Source organism: Hoplias malabaricus, chromosome 5 (genome assembly GCF_029633855.1).
Source record: "Hoplias malabaricus isolate fHopMal1 chromosome 5, fHopMal1.hap1, whole genome shotgun sequence".
In the NCBI taxonomy this organism is placed as follows: domain Eukaryota; kingdom Metazoa; phylum Chordata; class Actinopteri; order Characiformes; family Erythrinidae; genus Hoplias; species Hoplias malabaricus.
The window spans coordinates 20695223-20711307 of NC_089804.1; the positions used below are offsets into that span (position 1 = coordinate 20695223).

General features: G+C 46.1%; 1 protein-coding gene across 2 annotated transcripts in view; it reads left to right on the plus strand.

Moving 5' to 3' along the window:
- pcbp4 (poly(rC) binding protein 4) overlaps nucleotides 1-16085 on the plus strand; it is a 101526-nt gene that overhangs the window by 59389 nt on the left and 26052 nt on the right. For both annotated transcript variants that reach the window (XM_066671765.1, XM_066671764.1), the window contains 5 exons: nucleotides 386-502; nucleotides 6255-6386; nucleotides 8198-8326; nucleotides 11828-11902; nucleotides 14879-14950. In XM_066671765.1, coding sequence (XP_066527862.1) covers nucleotides 386-502; nucleotides 6255-6386; nucleotides 8198-8326; nucleotides 11828-11902; nucleotides 14879-14950 — 525 coding nt within the window. The remainder of the gene's footprint in view (nucleotides 1-385; nucleotides 503-6254; nucleotides 6387-8197; nucleotides 8327-11827; nucleotides 11903-14878; nucleotides 14951-16085) is intronic.

Consider the following 16085-nt stretch of genomic DNA (forward strand, 5'->3'; position numbering starts at 1 on the left):
ACAAAGCAGAGGAACACAGGAAGCTGTCTCAGCCATGTGATTAGCACACAGCAGTACTTTAAAGCGAGACAGAGGGGGAGAGAAAGAGAGGAGGGAGAGAGAAGCAGGAAAGAACGATACAGAGAGAAGACAAGAAAAGGATAGGAGAATAGAAACAGAGGGAAGTGTAAGAAAAAGTGCAAGAGAGAGCATTCGAATGAGAGTAGAAGACAGAGAGGTCCAATGAGAAAGCAATAGATATAGAACTGAGAGAGAGAGAGAGAGAGAGAGAGAGATCAAGCTGAAGCACTACATCATCAGTCCCTCTCTGCGCTGCTGTCATTTTACACGGTCTTTCTATTGCTGTCGTTTAATTCTGTTCCTCCTGATCTGTCTCTCTCCACAGAGCAGTGCTCGCATCAATATCTCAGAGGGGTCCTGCCCAGAGCGAATCATCACCATCACCGGCCCCACGGAGTGTGTGTTCCGAGCCTTCACCATGATCACAATAAAGCTGGAGGAGGTGTGTGTGTGTGTTTTGTGCTTTTGTTTTGAGGAAGGCCTTTCAAGTATTGCACACTTATACACACAACAAAAACATCTGGAAAACTGTCTGTGGTCACCCTTTCATCGAAGATCAAACAGATTGAGAATCACACACCTCAGAACGTGTCAGATTTAGGAAAATAGCTTTTGGTTACTTGTTTATTTTACAGGGTATCATGGCTGTCCAAAAATAAACAACAACAACAAAAAACATGCATCTCCATGTTAGTTTACTGCATCATTTGAGGACAGCATCTGTCCCTTACACTGTGTGAAAATTTAATGAGGAATGGACCAATAGAAATGCTCCAGAATTACTCTGAATACATTGGACAGCGATGATATATAGATACAATTTGTTTTTCTTAATTCATTTAAATTTTGCTGTATATTCAGTATTATTTATAATTGTTTTCAGTAGCCCCCCCTAGTGGCCATCTTTAGTAGCTCCCTGCAGTGTTTCCAGGTTCTGTGTTGAGATGCTAGTGAGCAATGCTGTGTAAAATGGGAGGGCTGCAGGAGGAAATCTTGTTATGAATACACCCCTGTTAAACCTGTTATCAGATAAAGTACAACACAGTGTTTGTGTTGAGCTGCTAGTGAGCAATGAGGAGAGAACCCAGACTGTGCACAGTGAAAATATGTTATTATTTTCCCCAAATAAATTGACACTGCTTATGCCACAATCACAGAGCTGCTTCCACCCCTAGCTGCCACTCATCGCACCATGCGATTCCTGCGACAGCCGCATGTAAAGAAAGAGTCGCCCCCCCCCCCGGTGGGCTCTAATGACTCCTCTGCCTCGACTGTGCCTCGCGCAGCAACCTTGCCTTTCTGCCTCAGTGCTTAAAACAAACCCATTACTTCCTTTACATCATGTTGCACCAGGCAGGGAGCCTCTCATTAAACAGCTGCTCAGGAATCCCCCCCTACGCCGCCCTGCTTCGATCCTGCCTTGTTCCGCCTCGCCCAAAAAGGAAGGAGTTGTCATAGAAACCCTGGAGGTGGTGGCCAAGGTTTGGCTCGCGCCAAACACATGATGCACATTACCGTTCTTACAAGGAGCTCTATTCAGGAGCTTGTCCGGCTTCAGAAGCTCAGTGTTCTCATGGATTTAGAAAACACAGGAAGGTTTGGAGAAGTCTTTCACAGTCTTTCACAGCCAGATGCTCCTCGTAAGTCACATTCCCTGAGGGAAGAATGAAAGAACATGAGAACTTCCAAAGAAAAACGCTTGGGAAATACACTGTATGTGTGAATGTTTGCAGGCATTCCTTAAAATTAGTGCTACTTATAGGGTAAACATCCTGCCCCTTCTTCACAGTGGAACACGGTTCTGTTACCAGCTTTGGTCCAACCCCACGAACCCCACAGCAGTGTTCTCCCCCTGTGTTAACAGCCCTGTTTCAGCAGCTGTTCCTTTAAATGATAATGAGCCGCTCGCTGTTCACCCCGACCCCGAGCGCACAGCAGTGAGGAGCGAGGAGCAGAAGTTCTGGTTTTTAGCTGTTTTCGCTCTGTTCTCTTTCTTCTCCGTTTTTACTCAGTGCTCTTATTTCCCCGCACTAGTTGTGTCTGTTTTGCTGTGTTTGATCTTGTCTTTGCGCTCTCACATCGCTGTGATTGGACAGACTCAGACGAGGGGGCGGGGCCATTCTAAAATCTCTGCCCTTGACGTCAGAATCAGAACGGCTTGTTGTATCTCGTGTTTTCTGACTTGAGCAGTGCACAAAAAACTGACTGGATGGTGTTGTTTCACCCTGTGTGGGTTGGTGGGCCCACGATTCACACATGAATGTGCACATGCATCGAACATGTGAGTTTTAATATGCACTTGTTGTGGATGCTTCACAGAAATGCAGCTGCACACTTCAGCTCACGTTGCTAGCTCTTGACTCCAGGTATATGAAGCCGTCTCAGTGCGGTAGGCAGATTTGAAAAATTAGATAAGGAGCTCTGTTCAATACATTTGCGGTTCACTGGAGTGGCAACTGTGATCAACAACTAATCATGCAACATCAGTACATCACTCTATTAATACTCTACTAATGGCTGAATACAGTCAGATCCTCACCGAAATTGTTCCAAAATCTGGCTTAAAGACTTTCCAAAGGAGTAGAAACTGTTACTGCAATTAAAGGTAGACACACTGCTTAATAATACTTTCAATGTACAAGAAATGTTGAATGATCAGGTGCCCACAAGTTCCTGACCATACGGGGTATTCGTAACCGTTTGTGATTTCCTCCGAAGTGTTTCCTGCCTTGTGACTACACCATGGTCCAAAGTGTGAAGTGGTACCTGGAGGATAAAGTGTCTTGACGGTCACATTAATCACCTAACGGGTGTTTATTAAACCAAACTGCTGCCTGTGGCCCACTTCAGTCCTATTACAGGACGGATCTGTCAGCACGTCGGGGCTCCAGGAGCATAAAACCCAGTAATGAACTTGGTCTCCACCAGGTACCTACGCTTTGGAGTGAGAAATCCCTTTCTTCCCACAACTTTGCCAAGCCTTTGTTTGTAAATTGGAATCACTGTTCATCTCCTGAACACCAGCATCTGTAGAAGCTTGAACAAGTCTGGTCCAGTCTGCTTTGTGTCATGTGATGTTGGTGAGATTTATGATTGAGAGCACTTCCCTATAGCGGAAATTCACAGGTGATAGAATTAATGATATAGTGTGTGCAGTGTCAAAACAAAAGGACAGGAGTTAAGTCTGCGTGCTTGGATTTAGACCTTAGATCTTGAAGCATAAAAGCCAGTACATTATGAAAACTCCCTTGTTCGATGCATGTGGAGATCCTGAGCCCAGCAACCCACACACTGTGAAACAAGACTCCCCCAGTAAATCTTCTGTGCTCTGCCTAAGTCAGAAAACATGGGATAAAACGAGCCGTGAGAGCGCAAAGACGAGGTTAAACGCAACAAAACAGGCACAAAGAGTGCAGTGAAATAAGAAACCGGAGAAGAAAGAGAACCGAGTGAAAACGGCTAAAAACCAGAGCTTCTGCTCCTCGCTCCTCACTGCTGTGCACTCGGGGTCGGGGTGAACAGCGAGTGGCTCATTATCATTTAAAGGAACAGGGCTGTTTACACAGGGGGAGAACACTGCTGTGGGGTTTGGACCAAAGCAGGTCACCGACGTTTCATTAAAAATTGACCCGTGTTCCACTGTGGAGACCAGGGAGATATGTCTCCTCTAAGGGCTAGGAAGGACATCCACAAAAATGGCTTTAAATAATATCAAACCCAGAGGATGCCGCAGGAATATTTACCATGCATTTCATTATTACCTCCCAGTGTTATTCCAGAGTGTGAGACTGCTGCAGCAAGTCCAGATTAGAGCTCTATACAGTGCACCACAGGCTGAATTCTGTGCCTCTGTGACCACCTCCCAGAAGTTCACCTCATAAGCAAATGGACAGAGCTGCGGAGGTTGATATCATGACTGATGGTTTATCATTCTCCAGGCTGTGAAAGTAGATTAGCAGGAGGAAGGTGAAGGGGTGGGTCTGGACATCTTGCTCACACTTCAAATTACACCGAGGGCAACCGGGAAGACACGTAGCGCCCGCGCATATTAAGACACAAAGCATATTGTGAAATTAAAATCCAGAAGGTGACTCCTGTATCTCCCCGACTCAGACGAGGCGAGACTGCAGCGGAGGTGAAAGTGCAAATCCTCCAGCGGGGGACTAAAGACAGACACAGAGAAAAGGGGGTGGAAAACGTTTATCTCTCCGTCGCACATTTGGGTATTCATCAGCTGTTTATTTCCTCAAATGCCACTATATTTTTGGGGAACAGCTGCACGTCTCCCTCTCTCCTTTCTGTCCGTTCTCAGGAGGTTTCAGAAGTAGCCGTCGGAGGAATTGCAAAAGGCAGTATCTCCCAAACAAACCCCCGGTGCGGAAATGCAAACAGTAAACGCAGGGATAAGTCCTTTGTTGGGAGGCGCCCACTTGAGTCATGATCATTCCGTTCACGTAGCGAGAAGCAGGAGTTTGATGGGCAGTGAGACAGCAGCCGCTATTTACATTTCAAACCCCGGCAAGAGTCCTGCTCCCCGCTAATTGATTGCCGCGATGGTGGGCCACGACTCGGACTGATATTTATTGCCCGGCTTAATTAAAGAAAGAGCCTCTGAAATTGCGTCGGCTGACTAATGGACCTTCAGGCCCATTCCTCTCGCCGTGCGGAGAATGTCAGGGAGAGCTGCCCTCATCTGCTGATCCCAGGCCACGTTTGCAGTTTCTCCTGTCATGCCTAAGGCTCAGTTGAGATAAGGGTCACTGCTTCCAGGTTGGTGAGATTCTGGACGTGCCTCACAGGCGCCTGGACTCTAAGCCAGAACTCAGAAGGAACACTTAAGATGTAAATGTCCATAATCTGGTGGTGGTGGAGATCGATGCGAGCCTGGCCACAAACCTGGCTCAACCTGGTTCAATCACCGGTAACCTTTAGCCGGCAGGTCGCATCGATTTGCAAACTGTGAATGGGGGATTGATTAATTTGTGAGGCTGTGAAAAGGACCTCTTGCGAGCGTGAAATCGGACGCACGTTTCTCCTGAAGCTCTTGAAAGCTGTACCCTCAGTAGGCGCACAACCAGGCGACGATTGATTTGAATTGAACGCATCAAAATAACAACATGGAAAGGGGTAAATATTAAGACATGTTTCTCTCACTTTAACACATTTCCACGAGATGCAGTGCAAAGGTTTGTGCAAGTGTGCTCTGTTTACTTTGGGATTATCTCCCAAAGAGGAAAGGTTAAATCTCATTTTATTTATAGAGAGCTTACTGGAGTTGTCACAAAGCAGCTTTACAGAATGCTGGGCCTGAGCCCCAAATAACCACCAATGCTCTTGAAAACTGGCTGGAAATCTTCATTTACAGCAAGAGGAAGAACCACTGACATCACCCAAGTCTCAGAAAGAGACCCATCCTCCAAAACAACAAAACGAGCAGTGAATAAACAAAGAGCAGTATATAAAATAAGAGAAGTATGACTAAAACCATGTAAGTGTGCAGTTGTTAAGTAGTTATATACCGTGTGAAGCAGGTGATAAGCCATTTGAATCAATTAAATCAAGTGGTCTCAGTGGTCAGTGAGTGTGAACGTGAGACACCGGCATCCCCTGAAGGATGGGTGGGGCTTGTATGTTCTGCCTTTATGTGAAAGATTGTATTCTTCCCCAGACAAGTGGCAAATGGAGAGATTCAGTCCCTTCATTCATGACTTAAACCTGATCCCTCAGACATTCAAACGCAAGTGTGGTCATATCCATTTAGATCAGCTTTCCCTCAGTGTTCCCTCTCCCATTGTTGGTTCTGTTCAGGCCATGGAATAGAGTCTTCAGAGTCTGTATTCCTCTGTTTGTCAGATTAATGGAATGCCACCCTCATCCACATCTTATTCACACTGAAAAATTATATTTCAGTTCAATTTTAAACCATGAAATCATGATATAATAAACAAAACCTGTCAAAGAACCTAAAGCCTGTACTTCCCAGAGAACTTCCCGTCCTACTGATGTTTCGTTCATCTAGACTGGTACCTGTCTGCTCCAGGTTCACACCGAGTTTTACCAGCATCAGGTGGAGCATCTTGAATTAGTCCTTTCTATTATAAAAATCACACAGCTTTGTTTTCATTTGTCCCTTGTGTTTGTCCAACCCACAACACAACCTCCGCTCAGACACTCATCCTTTTTTCTCCTTCCAGGACCTTACTGCTCTTGTGGCGAACGGTACGGTCACCAGCAAGCCACCGGTCACGTTACGGCTGGTCATCCCTGCCAGCCAGTGTGGCTCTCTCATCGGGAAGGGTGGCTCCAAAATCAAAGAGATCAGAGAGGTAAGTGCCTCAGAAATAGATGTCTATATCTGTTTCCCTCTCTCTCTCCCTCTCTCTCTCCATCTCCCTCTCCTCAAGAAGACCTCTGAGGAGTGCTGCTCTATGTTAAAACTGCTTGCTCCATTGCATATTTCATGGCTCTGGATGCCAGTAAAAACCCATTTATTTTACATTTATGGTCTCCCTGCTGCCGGCCTGGGAATGAGGTAATGCTTGAAGCCAGGTCACGCTAACGTCGGAGTGGTCACTAATGCAGGAGATGGAGGGAGGAGGATGGCAGGAAATGTGTTAAGCTAATCGAAGAGGGGGAGATGGCTTAGAGAGGTGGGGCTTATTACTGACATTCCATGCAATTCAAAACAACCACATTGAGCAGCATCTTTGAAGATGTTGTAAAGCTGCTGTGGAGTCCCAGGCTAAATGGTGTGGGTGTTTATAACTTTATTAACCTGGCTTCATGGCTGTCGTGACCTGTTTTCACCAAATAAACGCCCCCTGGTTTTTACACAACCCGGGAGAAGCATGTGCAGTGGGCCAGAGTCTGGAGTCTAAATTATTAACAGTCTTGGTTTCATAACAAACTCGAGTGCTACCTTATAGAGCGGCTCCTGTTCCTTTAAATGAAATCGAGCCGCTCACTGTTCGCCCCAACCCTGAGCGCACAGCAGTGAGGAGCGAGGAGCTCTGGTTTTTAGCCGTTTTCAGTTCTCTTTCTTTCCATTGTCATTGCATTTGACCTCATCTTTGTGCACTCACAGAAACATGGGTCGAACTCTGTGATTGGACAGACTCAGACGAGGGGGTGGGGCCATTCTAAAGTCTCTGCCCTTGATGTCAGAAGCGCAGCAAATCAGAACAGCTCGTTTTATGCCATGTTTTCATACTTAAGCAGTGCACAGGCCACTGACTGTGTGGTCTGTCTTTTTCCTAAACTATAAGATGGGTCTCGGCTTCACTGGGGGTCATTTGACACGCAGCGCGAGGGGAGAAGAGATGACTGATTACTTGCCCAGTTAAGCAGCTATGTATTTCTGACAGGTGGGAAGTTTTAGAAGCTGTTCTTGCAGTCTGAGCATCCCACTGAGTCGATTTACCGACCTCACCGTCTCACAAACTGCTGCCTGGGTCATAAACTACACAATAACAATCAAAAAGAGAGCTGACAGTGGATGTGGAGAGCACAGAGCGCAGTGTCCACACATATTATATGGCCAAATTCGACATCATTTAACGTTTCTCCTGAAATCAGGGGTTTTGAGTGTAAAATATGGCAGTAAATAAGTCAGTAAAGCTATCCTCGTTCTCAGTGTCTGATCCGCGGGGGGCTGTACTGCACTGATTTGAGGCTTTCCCACTTGAGAGAAAAGTCTGTATGGGGCTGGATTTCACACTCAGTGTGACCACCCATGTCACATCATGTCTTTCCAACCGATTACTTTCATGCGGTGTGAGCAGATGATTCAGGAACTCTCTCTCTGTACACAACAGAAAACTCACATTTTCAGTTTAAGTTGTTATTCACACAGATTTCTGAGGGTGCACAATTTTAAACCGACAGCTTTAAACCGACGGATGCTTTAGTTGAGACGACTTAGGGCAAGGTTAACACCAAATGGGGCAGTGTAGATGTCTCAGGACTGAGGCTGAAACCCACTGGCGAGTCAAATTAGGCCAGATGCCTTCCTTGAACACTCGTAACTTATCAGTCCATATCAGTCCAGAGTGTAGACCCCTCGTTCACAGACTTCAATCAACCAGACCCACGCTTCAGCCTTGTGTATTAATTAATGTTGCTCCTCTCTCGTTGGCAGAGCACAGGGGCGCAGGTGCAGGTAGCAGGAGACCTGCTTCCCAACTCCACGGAAAGAGGGGTGACGATATCTGGAAGCCAAGAGGCCATCATCCAATGTGTCAAACTCATCTGCACCGTCATCCTCGAGGTACCTCTGCTGTTTAATTTCAGCCTGTTGAATCAATACAAAATCTGCAGCTCGTAACCAAGCCATCTACCGAAAAGGGAATCGATTTCTGTTTCTCAGGACTGCTTTAAGGTCATGGGCAGGAATTTGAGAGATACAGTGTACCTGTATCTTTTGAATGGCCAGGGAATCAGATGAATTAATTCAGTGAACCGTTTGCTGTCTGTGTCTGAGATGAGACGATGGGTTTTCAGTAATAGTATGTAGGCTACTGTTTTGACCAAGCCGTACTGCGGCACCTGTCACACCGTCTAGACCTTTGTAAACACGGCAACAACTACATTTAGAGTGACAAAGCCTACTGTCTACAACTAATTAAAGCGTTGCTGTGAGCTTCCACCCTTATTCTAGGTCCACTTCAGTGCTGCTGAGGGACTAGAAGCACTTTCCATTGATGTGAACACTCTGTCTTAGCTGTAAATGTGGACAATGAATGTGCATCGTCCTTGTGTCAGTGTTAATGCGTTTAGGCTCTTTAGGTTAAGCCACAGCTGGCCCTGGGGTGACTCTAGTTCTTGCAGTTTCTCACTGGGGCTTTAAACACACATATATAGCCTCGACAAAGCTTTAAATGGCTGGTCTAAAATACTGCAGAGTATCTGGTGCTTCCTCTTCATGCAATGCTTACAAGCACCGTTATAATAATCTCCTGCAGTGCACGCAGTGATTTGTAATTTTTTCCGAGCGCTGCTTCCAAACGAGCCGAAAACACGCAGCCGCCGCGGTGCGGTCGCCCGAGTTTATTCCCTCAGATCTGAAATGAATTCGCTCTCAAATCATTGTCCTTTAACTCGACCGGGGGAAGGTTTTACTTTTTAATCAGTGAGATTCATAAACACTGCATTCCTCACTGCGTTAAAGGGCCAGGAGCCAGGACGGCTTGCCGGAGCCATTTCTTTTCAAAGCTCGTCCTTGGAAGCTGTAGGCCTGGCTTCAGGAGCACTCCTCGCTGGTGGTTGTCACCTGCTGGAGGGATGCAAATTATGCAAAGTGACCCAATGAATGTTTAAAAAGATTCTTTTCAGGCGACTGGGCAGAGATGAGACTGCACCTCGCACGTGGATCTCAGTTAACGCCTCTCTGCTTTAGACTAGTGGTGCAAATGAAAATTCTTTGGTCGAAGTTCAAAGCACATGAGTAGAAAAAGTAGAAAAACAAAATTGCAACACAGTACACCCCAGCACCTGCAGTTACATCCAACATCATTAATAATACAAATAATACAAACCATTTTCAGTATTTTATTTGTATTCTGTGTTCCACCTTAAACGGCGTCCAGTCATAAATCCTATTCTGACCACTCCAGCTCCTCAATGGAATATTCTGCTCCACCTTAAATAATGCGGGAGTTGTGTTCCGACTCCTAAGCTCCTCATTCGAATTTTGTCCACCATAAATTCTGGAATATTCTGCTTCATCTTAAACGGTGCCCCTAAGCTCCTCTTCCAAAAACTCCACCTTAAATGGTGCTGCACTTACTGCAGTTACTGTAGTGGCTTAAGGTGTAATGAAACAATTTTCATAAGCATTTGGAGACCAACACCCTTCATCAGAGAACGTTAAACCCCACCCCCTCCGGACTGAAATATGCAGTTGATAGCAATGGTCTCGGAAATGATGGCAATTTGGGGGTGCACTATTAGGCTGCAATAAAGCTGATGTGTCCTGTTCACTCGAACTTAATTGAGAAAGGTCCTTCCCAGCACCAGCAGCAGAAAGCATCATCAATCTCCACAATATACAGAAAATAATCCAAGCAAATGGCTTCCTGCTTAAAGATAATGGGCCTCTCTTAAGTAATGTGCCGAAGACCTGATCGATAAGCACATTACATTTGTGTTCAGCACGTCAGCATTTCCACTCATTAAGGAGATACAAGAGCATCAGGCTCAGCGGTCAGCGCACACTTACCCCAGACGTCCACAGTCCTGGCCACACATAATACTCTCTCTTTCAGTGCTCTTCTCTCTCTCTCTCTCTCTCTCTCTCTCTCCATCGTATCCTGTGCATTGACATTCTGAAATGTTTTGTAAAATCCCACCCAGAACCCCCACAGAGCAGGTGTGATGTGGTGGTGGATCATTCTCAGCGCTGCAGTGACACTGACGTGGTGGTGTTGTGTTAGTGTGTGTTGTGCTGGTGTAGAGTGGATCAGACACAGCAGTGCTGCTGGAGTTTTTAAACCCTGTGTCCACTCTCTGTCCACTCTGTGAGACACTCCTCCCTCGTTGGTCCACCTTGTAGATGTAAAGTCAGAGACAGTAGCTCATCTGTCGCTGCACAGTGTGTCGCTCGTCCTCTAGTCCTTCATCAGTGACACAGGACACTGTCGGCTGGATGTTTTTGGTCGGTGGACTGTTCTCAGTCCAGACACTGAGGGGTTTAAAAACTCCAGCAGCACTGCTGTGTCTGATCCACTCTACACCAGCACAACACACACTAACACACCACCACCACGTCAGTGTCACTGCAGCGCTGAGGATGAGTATGTCAGTGCTGTAAAAACCTTGGTCATCTTGGGTGTAGAAGGCATCATTAGGGACAGTCACATCAAACATAAACAATGATACAAAGCAGACCCTTAAAGCCTCACAGTAAACAACTAAACAAATGAATAGCTGCTGTGATGAGTCTGTGCTGGGGTTAGAGCTCAGTGGCTGTTGAGCTCCTCACACACAGCTCTTTAACTTTAAAGCTGGATGTTTCTGTGTGAGGAGGTGGTGAAACAGTTTAGTTGTGTTTCCCCCTTGTGTCGTTACACACTTCCTGCACATCTCCCAATTACTGTGGTGTGGTGTGTTAATGCGTCTGATGTTTTATAACTAAACCACCTCCACACGGCTGAAGTCACTTCCCTTTTTGGAAGTCCTCCACCGCAGAGACATTCTCCGCCGCGCTGCTGCTGCGTCTAAAAGCCTCACGTAACTCACGTATGCCGTATAAAGAGTGACTGCATGATGTTGTTCTGTGAACAATATCGGAATATTGGGATTATCACGATATGAATTTTTAAAACGATACGATACTGCGGAGCCCTAATCAGGATTAACACTGGAGTATCGGTCAAGCCCTAGAGCTGCCTCTGTACACGGAGTAAAGCCCTCACCCTCCCGTCCTGCTTCTCGCCGCATGTTGTAAGCAGAATATCTCTGGAGCCTTGGTCTTGGATATAGAAGGCGTCATTAGGGACAATATACGCCCGTATGTCCTGCTCTTGATATGGTTTGTGTTCTAATGGAAGAGCTCTTGAAAGTAAGAATTCAATTGCCTCTGTTTCAGTGCTGCGTCCACGACAAATAAAGCCTGAAATCGCAGTCTGTAAACGACGAGTTTCTTCCTGCGTCCGTGTCCACTGCAATCCAGCACCGCCTGAAACTCTCATCAGAAAATGTCATGCCTCATCTCAGCAAACACCATTCAATTCTCCTCCTCCTCACCTTCCCCCTCTTTTCTCTTCCACAGTCCCCTCCAAAAGGTGCCACCATCCCGTACCGTCCCAGTCCTTCACCAGGTGCAGTGCTGCTCTCCGGAAATCAGGTGAGTCCACGACTGCTACACCACACCCAGACCGCTGTGCTGCCCAGTTATACACATCATATTTTATAATTTATTATTATATGGTATATTGTGGGCAGCACGGTGGCGCAGCAGGTAGTGTCTCCTTCACAGCTCCAAGGTCCTAGAGATCGTGGGTTCGAGTCCTGCTCAGGTGACTGTCTGTGAGGAGTGTGGTGTGTTCTCTCTGTGTCTGCATGGGTTTCCTCCGGGTGACTGTCTGTGAGGAGTGTGGTGTGTTCTCCCTGTGTCTGTGTGGGTTTCCTCCGGGTGACTGTCTGTGAGGAGTGTGGTGTGTCCTCCCTGTGTCTGCGTGGGTTTCGTCCGGGTGACTGTCTGTGAGGAGTGTGGTGTGTTCTCCCTGTGTCTGCGTGGGTTTCGTCCGGGTGACTGTCTGTGAGGAGTGTGGTGTGTTCTCCCTGTGTCTGCGTGGGTTTCCTCCGGGTGCTCCAGTTTCCCCCCACGCTCCAAAAACACACGTTGGTAGGTGGATTGGCGACTCAAAAGTGTCCGTAGGTGTGAGTGTGTATCTGGGTAGGCTCCGGACCAACCACAACCCTGACAATGAATGCAGACAATGAATGAATGGGTCAATGTTATATTTTTTGAATAAATATAAATATACATTAAGGCAGTGCCTCCACGGTTAGTTAACTGAGAGTATGTACGTTCAGAGCTGCAGAGTTGTAATCCACTGTCTCTACATCATTCTAATCACTGAAGTCAATAGCTGAATGTCCTCGTCATTGTCTGTGAGCCAGTGGCCTGCGTTGTGAGGACACTATGACTTCAGTTCATTTAAAGCACTGTTATTACATCGTCTTTGCTATTTTTCTGACTCATTAGAAGTGTAAATGTCTTAATTATCTAATAAAACAAGTTTAGCATTAAAGCTGATTTATGCTTCTGATTCAGATCTGTGCGGAGTCCACACTGTAGCCTGTGAGGCCTGTGCCATTGTGAGTGTTAATAACTGTGCGTTGGCATCTCTGCATGGCTCTGAAATCACAGTCAGGAAAAATACAAATACAATGCTGCCACTTTTCCGTCTGGGTTCCTGCTTCCTGGTTTTTTGTGTGAGGAAATATGTCACCGTGTACCAGCTGCCACCTCCGTAGTGTGGCGAAGGTGTCATATAGATATTCGTATTTATAGACTTCTTCAGTTAATATCTCTCCAGCTGTGGACCAGACACAGTTGTTGTGGTCTATGACCCCACAACCTGCTGTTACATCTCTGTAGAACTGTGCCTAAGGCTATGGCATAGGGTATTCACAAGTGTGTCCCCTGTAGATGATTTACATGTCTTAGTGAGTAGCCCAGCAGTCTAAGCGTGGACCCTATCATTGGGAGATCCCTAGTTCGATCCACAGTGATATCTCAGGCGTTTGGGCCTGGGAGTCCTAAGAAAGCACACCTGCCTTGGCTCTGAGTGGCTGGGAAGACCCCCTACCTCCCCTCATCACACATCCCAGTGCCAGTCGGCACAGACATCTTTGAGTTGATGGGATAGACCGGGGCTGTCTGTGCTCTCCTCCGGTGCGTTAAGCTGTCCAATGATGTTACATGAGCAGCAGTGACATGAAGCACATGCTTGTCCTCACCCTCACACACTCTCAATGTGAAACAAACAGTGGAGTGTATCTTTAAAGGTGCAGCAGTGGTATTAGAGTCCAGTTGTGTTCCCTAAAGGTTCATTACATTTTCTTCTCCAGAAGGAGAGGGGGATCTCTGTAATCTTTCATTGTACAACTGTGGAGAATAAAAGAACACAATAAAAGTCTTGGAGATGAAACAGAGCGTGTGAAATCAACACAAATTTAAAATGTACTTTTATTGTAGAATAAGGGACAGTTATGTTCCCTAATTAAAAAGGCACTGAATATGTTCCCTTGGGTACCACCAGAGTGTGTTTCTGACAGCGCAGTGGAGAGGTGACTTCAGTAAACAGTGAGACTGGAAATGACGTATGATTGGGGGAAGATTCTGAGAAACCAGGGTTTGAAAATTGTAATCCATTCATATTAAAATTCCCTTTTACTGATACACTGTTGAAATAGTGTCTGGGATTCGAGATATTTGCATACGACTGTCTTACTCTACTCCTCCACTGTGTATGTGGACTCTCCTCTCCCTGAACATACACTGTTCTTTTGGGTTTTTTGGGGGGAATAGCCACTTAACTCCACTCTATAACGGAGCGTCCGGTCTACAGTGGAGTGACTGTAATGTTTATTCTTGGTGGCACAGCGATTCATCACCAGCACGCCTTTGCATGAACAGCAACGTTAAGATCAATCAGCCTCATGAATATTCATCATCATTAAAAGCTCTTCGGAGTCGTTCGCTGGCAGGAAAAAAAACAGAAGTGAATGAATGATGTAGGAGGCGATTTTGGACGCGTGCAGCAGTGATAATGTTTAACTTTGATACATCACTCCATCACGACACGCCAGAGATAAACGTCTATCACAGAGCGTTAATGTTCGGCCCCTGTTTCTATGGAGGGCCGGGGCTCATTCGGTGCAGATATGTTGGCTTTAATGCCACATCCCTGAAAGTGATAATCACAGCAGGATGGCACTGAAGATAATACCATCCACTGATCCACCCATCGGCCACAAGATTAAAACCACTGTCAGGTGACCTAAATAACACAGACACGGTGCTTCATCGCCGTCCCAAGGAAACCACGTATCTCAGTGTTTGTGGGTGTGTAGTTTACTACATCATTTGAACACAGCAGCTGTCTTTCACACAAGGAACCGACCAATAAGAATGCTACAAAATGACTCTGAATAATTTTACATTGACTTCCACTGAAAGTTGAGATGTTGCTATTTTGGAGATACGTGTTTTAACTGGAGAGGGATGATCTACAAATAAACATCTTATAGCTATGATATGCAAATTAAAGCTTTGAACTGTGTTCTTCTCTGTGTCTCTTTCATGCTGAAGGTTTTTGAAGCTTCCGAGTTTGGGTCTCATCCGCTTTTCTCAGTGGCTCAGGGAGCTCTGGATCTGCAACAAGTGAGTACCACGTCACCACAGACACCAGCTGAGCCCTGGCTGAGATAACGTGACTGGCCATGTCAACTTCCATAGAGATAAATGGACACAATGTATGAATAATTAACACACTGCCCAGTTCAGGTTATGACCCTGTTGTTGAGGAGTTTATGTAACTCCTTAAGAAAGGGTCAATAAATGTCATAATGCCCAGTGCACAACATGGACAAGAGGGTTATGTTGGGATACCCAGGGTCCAGCACCTTAAGGGGTTAATTTTACATTTTACTGATTTGGTTTATTGCTTTTTCTGATGCTGATACTTATCCGGAGCCTACCTGGAATCACAGGGCACAAGGCAGGAACACGCCCTGGAGGGGGCACCAGTCCTTCACAGGGAAACACTCACACATTCACTCACACCTACGGACACATTTGAGTCTCCAATCCACCTACCAACGTGTTTTTGGAGCATTCCAGAGCATCACCCGGAGGAAACCCACGCAGACACAGGGAGAACACACCACACTCCTCACAGACAGTCACCCGGAGGAAACCCACGCAGACACAGGGAGAACACACCACACTCCTCACAGACAGTCACCCGGAGCAGGACTCGAACCCACAACCTCCATGACCCTGGAGCTGAGACAGAAACACCACCTGCTGCACCACTGTGCCGCCCTACATTAAAAACAATGAAAATTTATTGCACCTAAATAAATATTATTTGAAGTTATGTTATTACACAATTAACAGTTTCAAACATTGAATAGAAATTAAATAACTGTTAAATAAACATCAAACATAAACAATGATACAAAGCACACCCTTAAAGCCTCACAGTAAACAACTAAACAAATGAATAGCTGCTGTGTTGAGTCTGTGCTGGGGTTAGAGCTCAGTGACTGTTGAGCTCCTCACACACAGCTCTTTAACTTTAAAGCTGGATGTTTCTGTGTGAGGAGGTGGTGAAACAGTTTAGTTGTGTTTCACCCTTGTGTCGTTACACACTTCCTGCACATCTCCCAATTACTGTGGTGTGGTGTGTTAATGCGTCTGATGTTTTATAACTAAACCACCTCCACACGGCTGAAGTCACTTCCCTTTTTGGAAGTCCTCCACCGCAGAGACATTCTCCGCCGCGCTGCTGCTG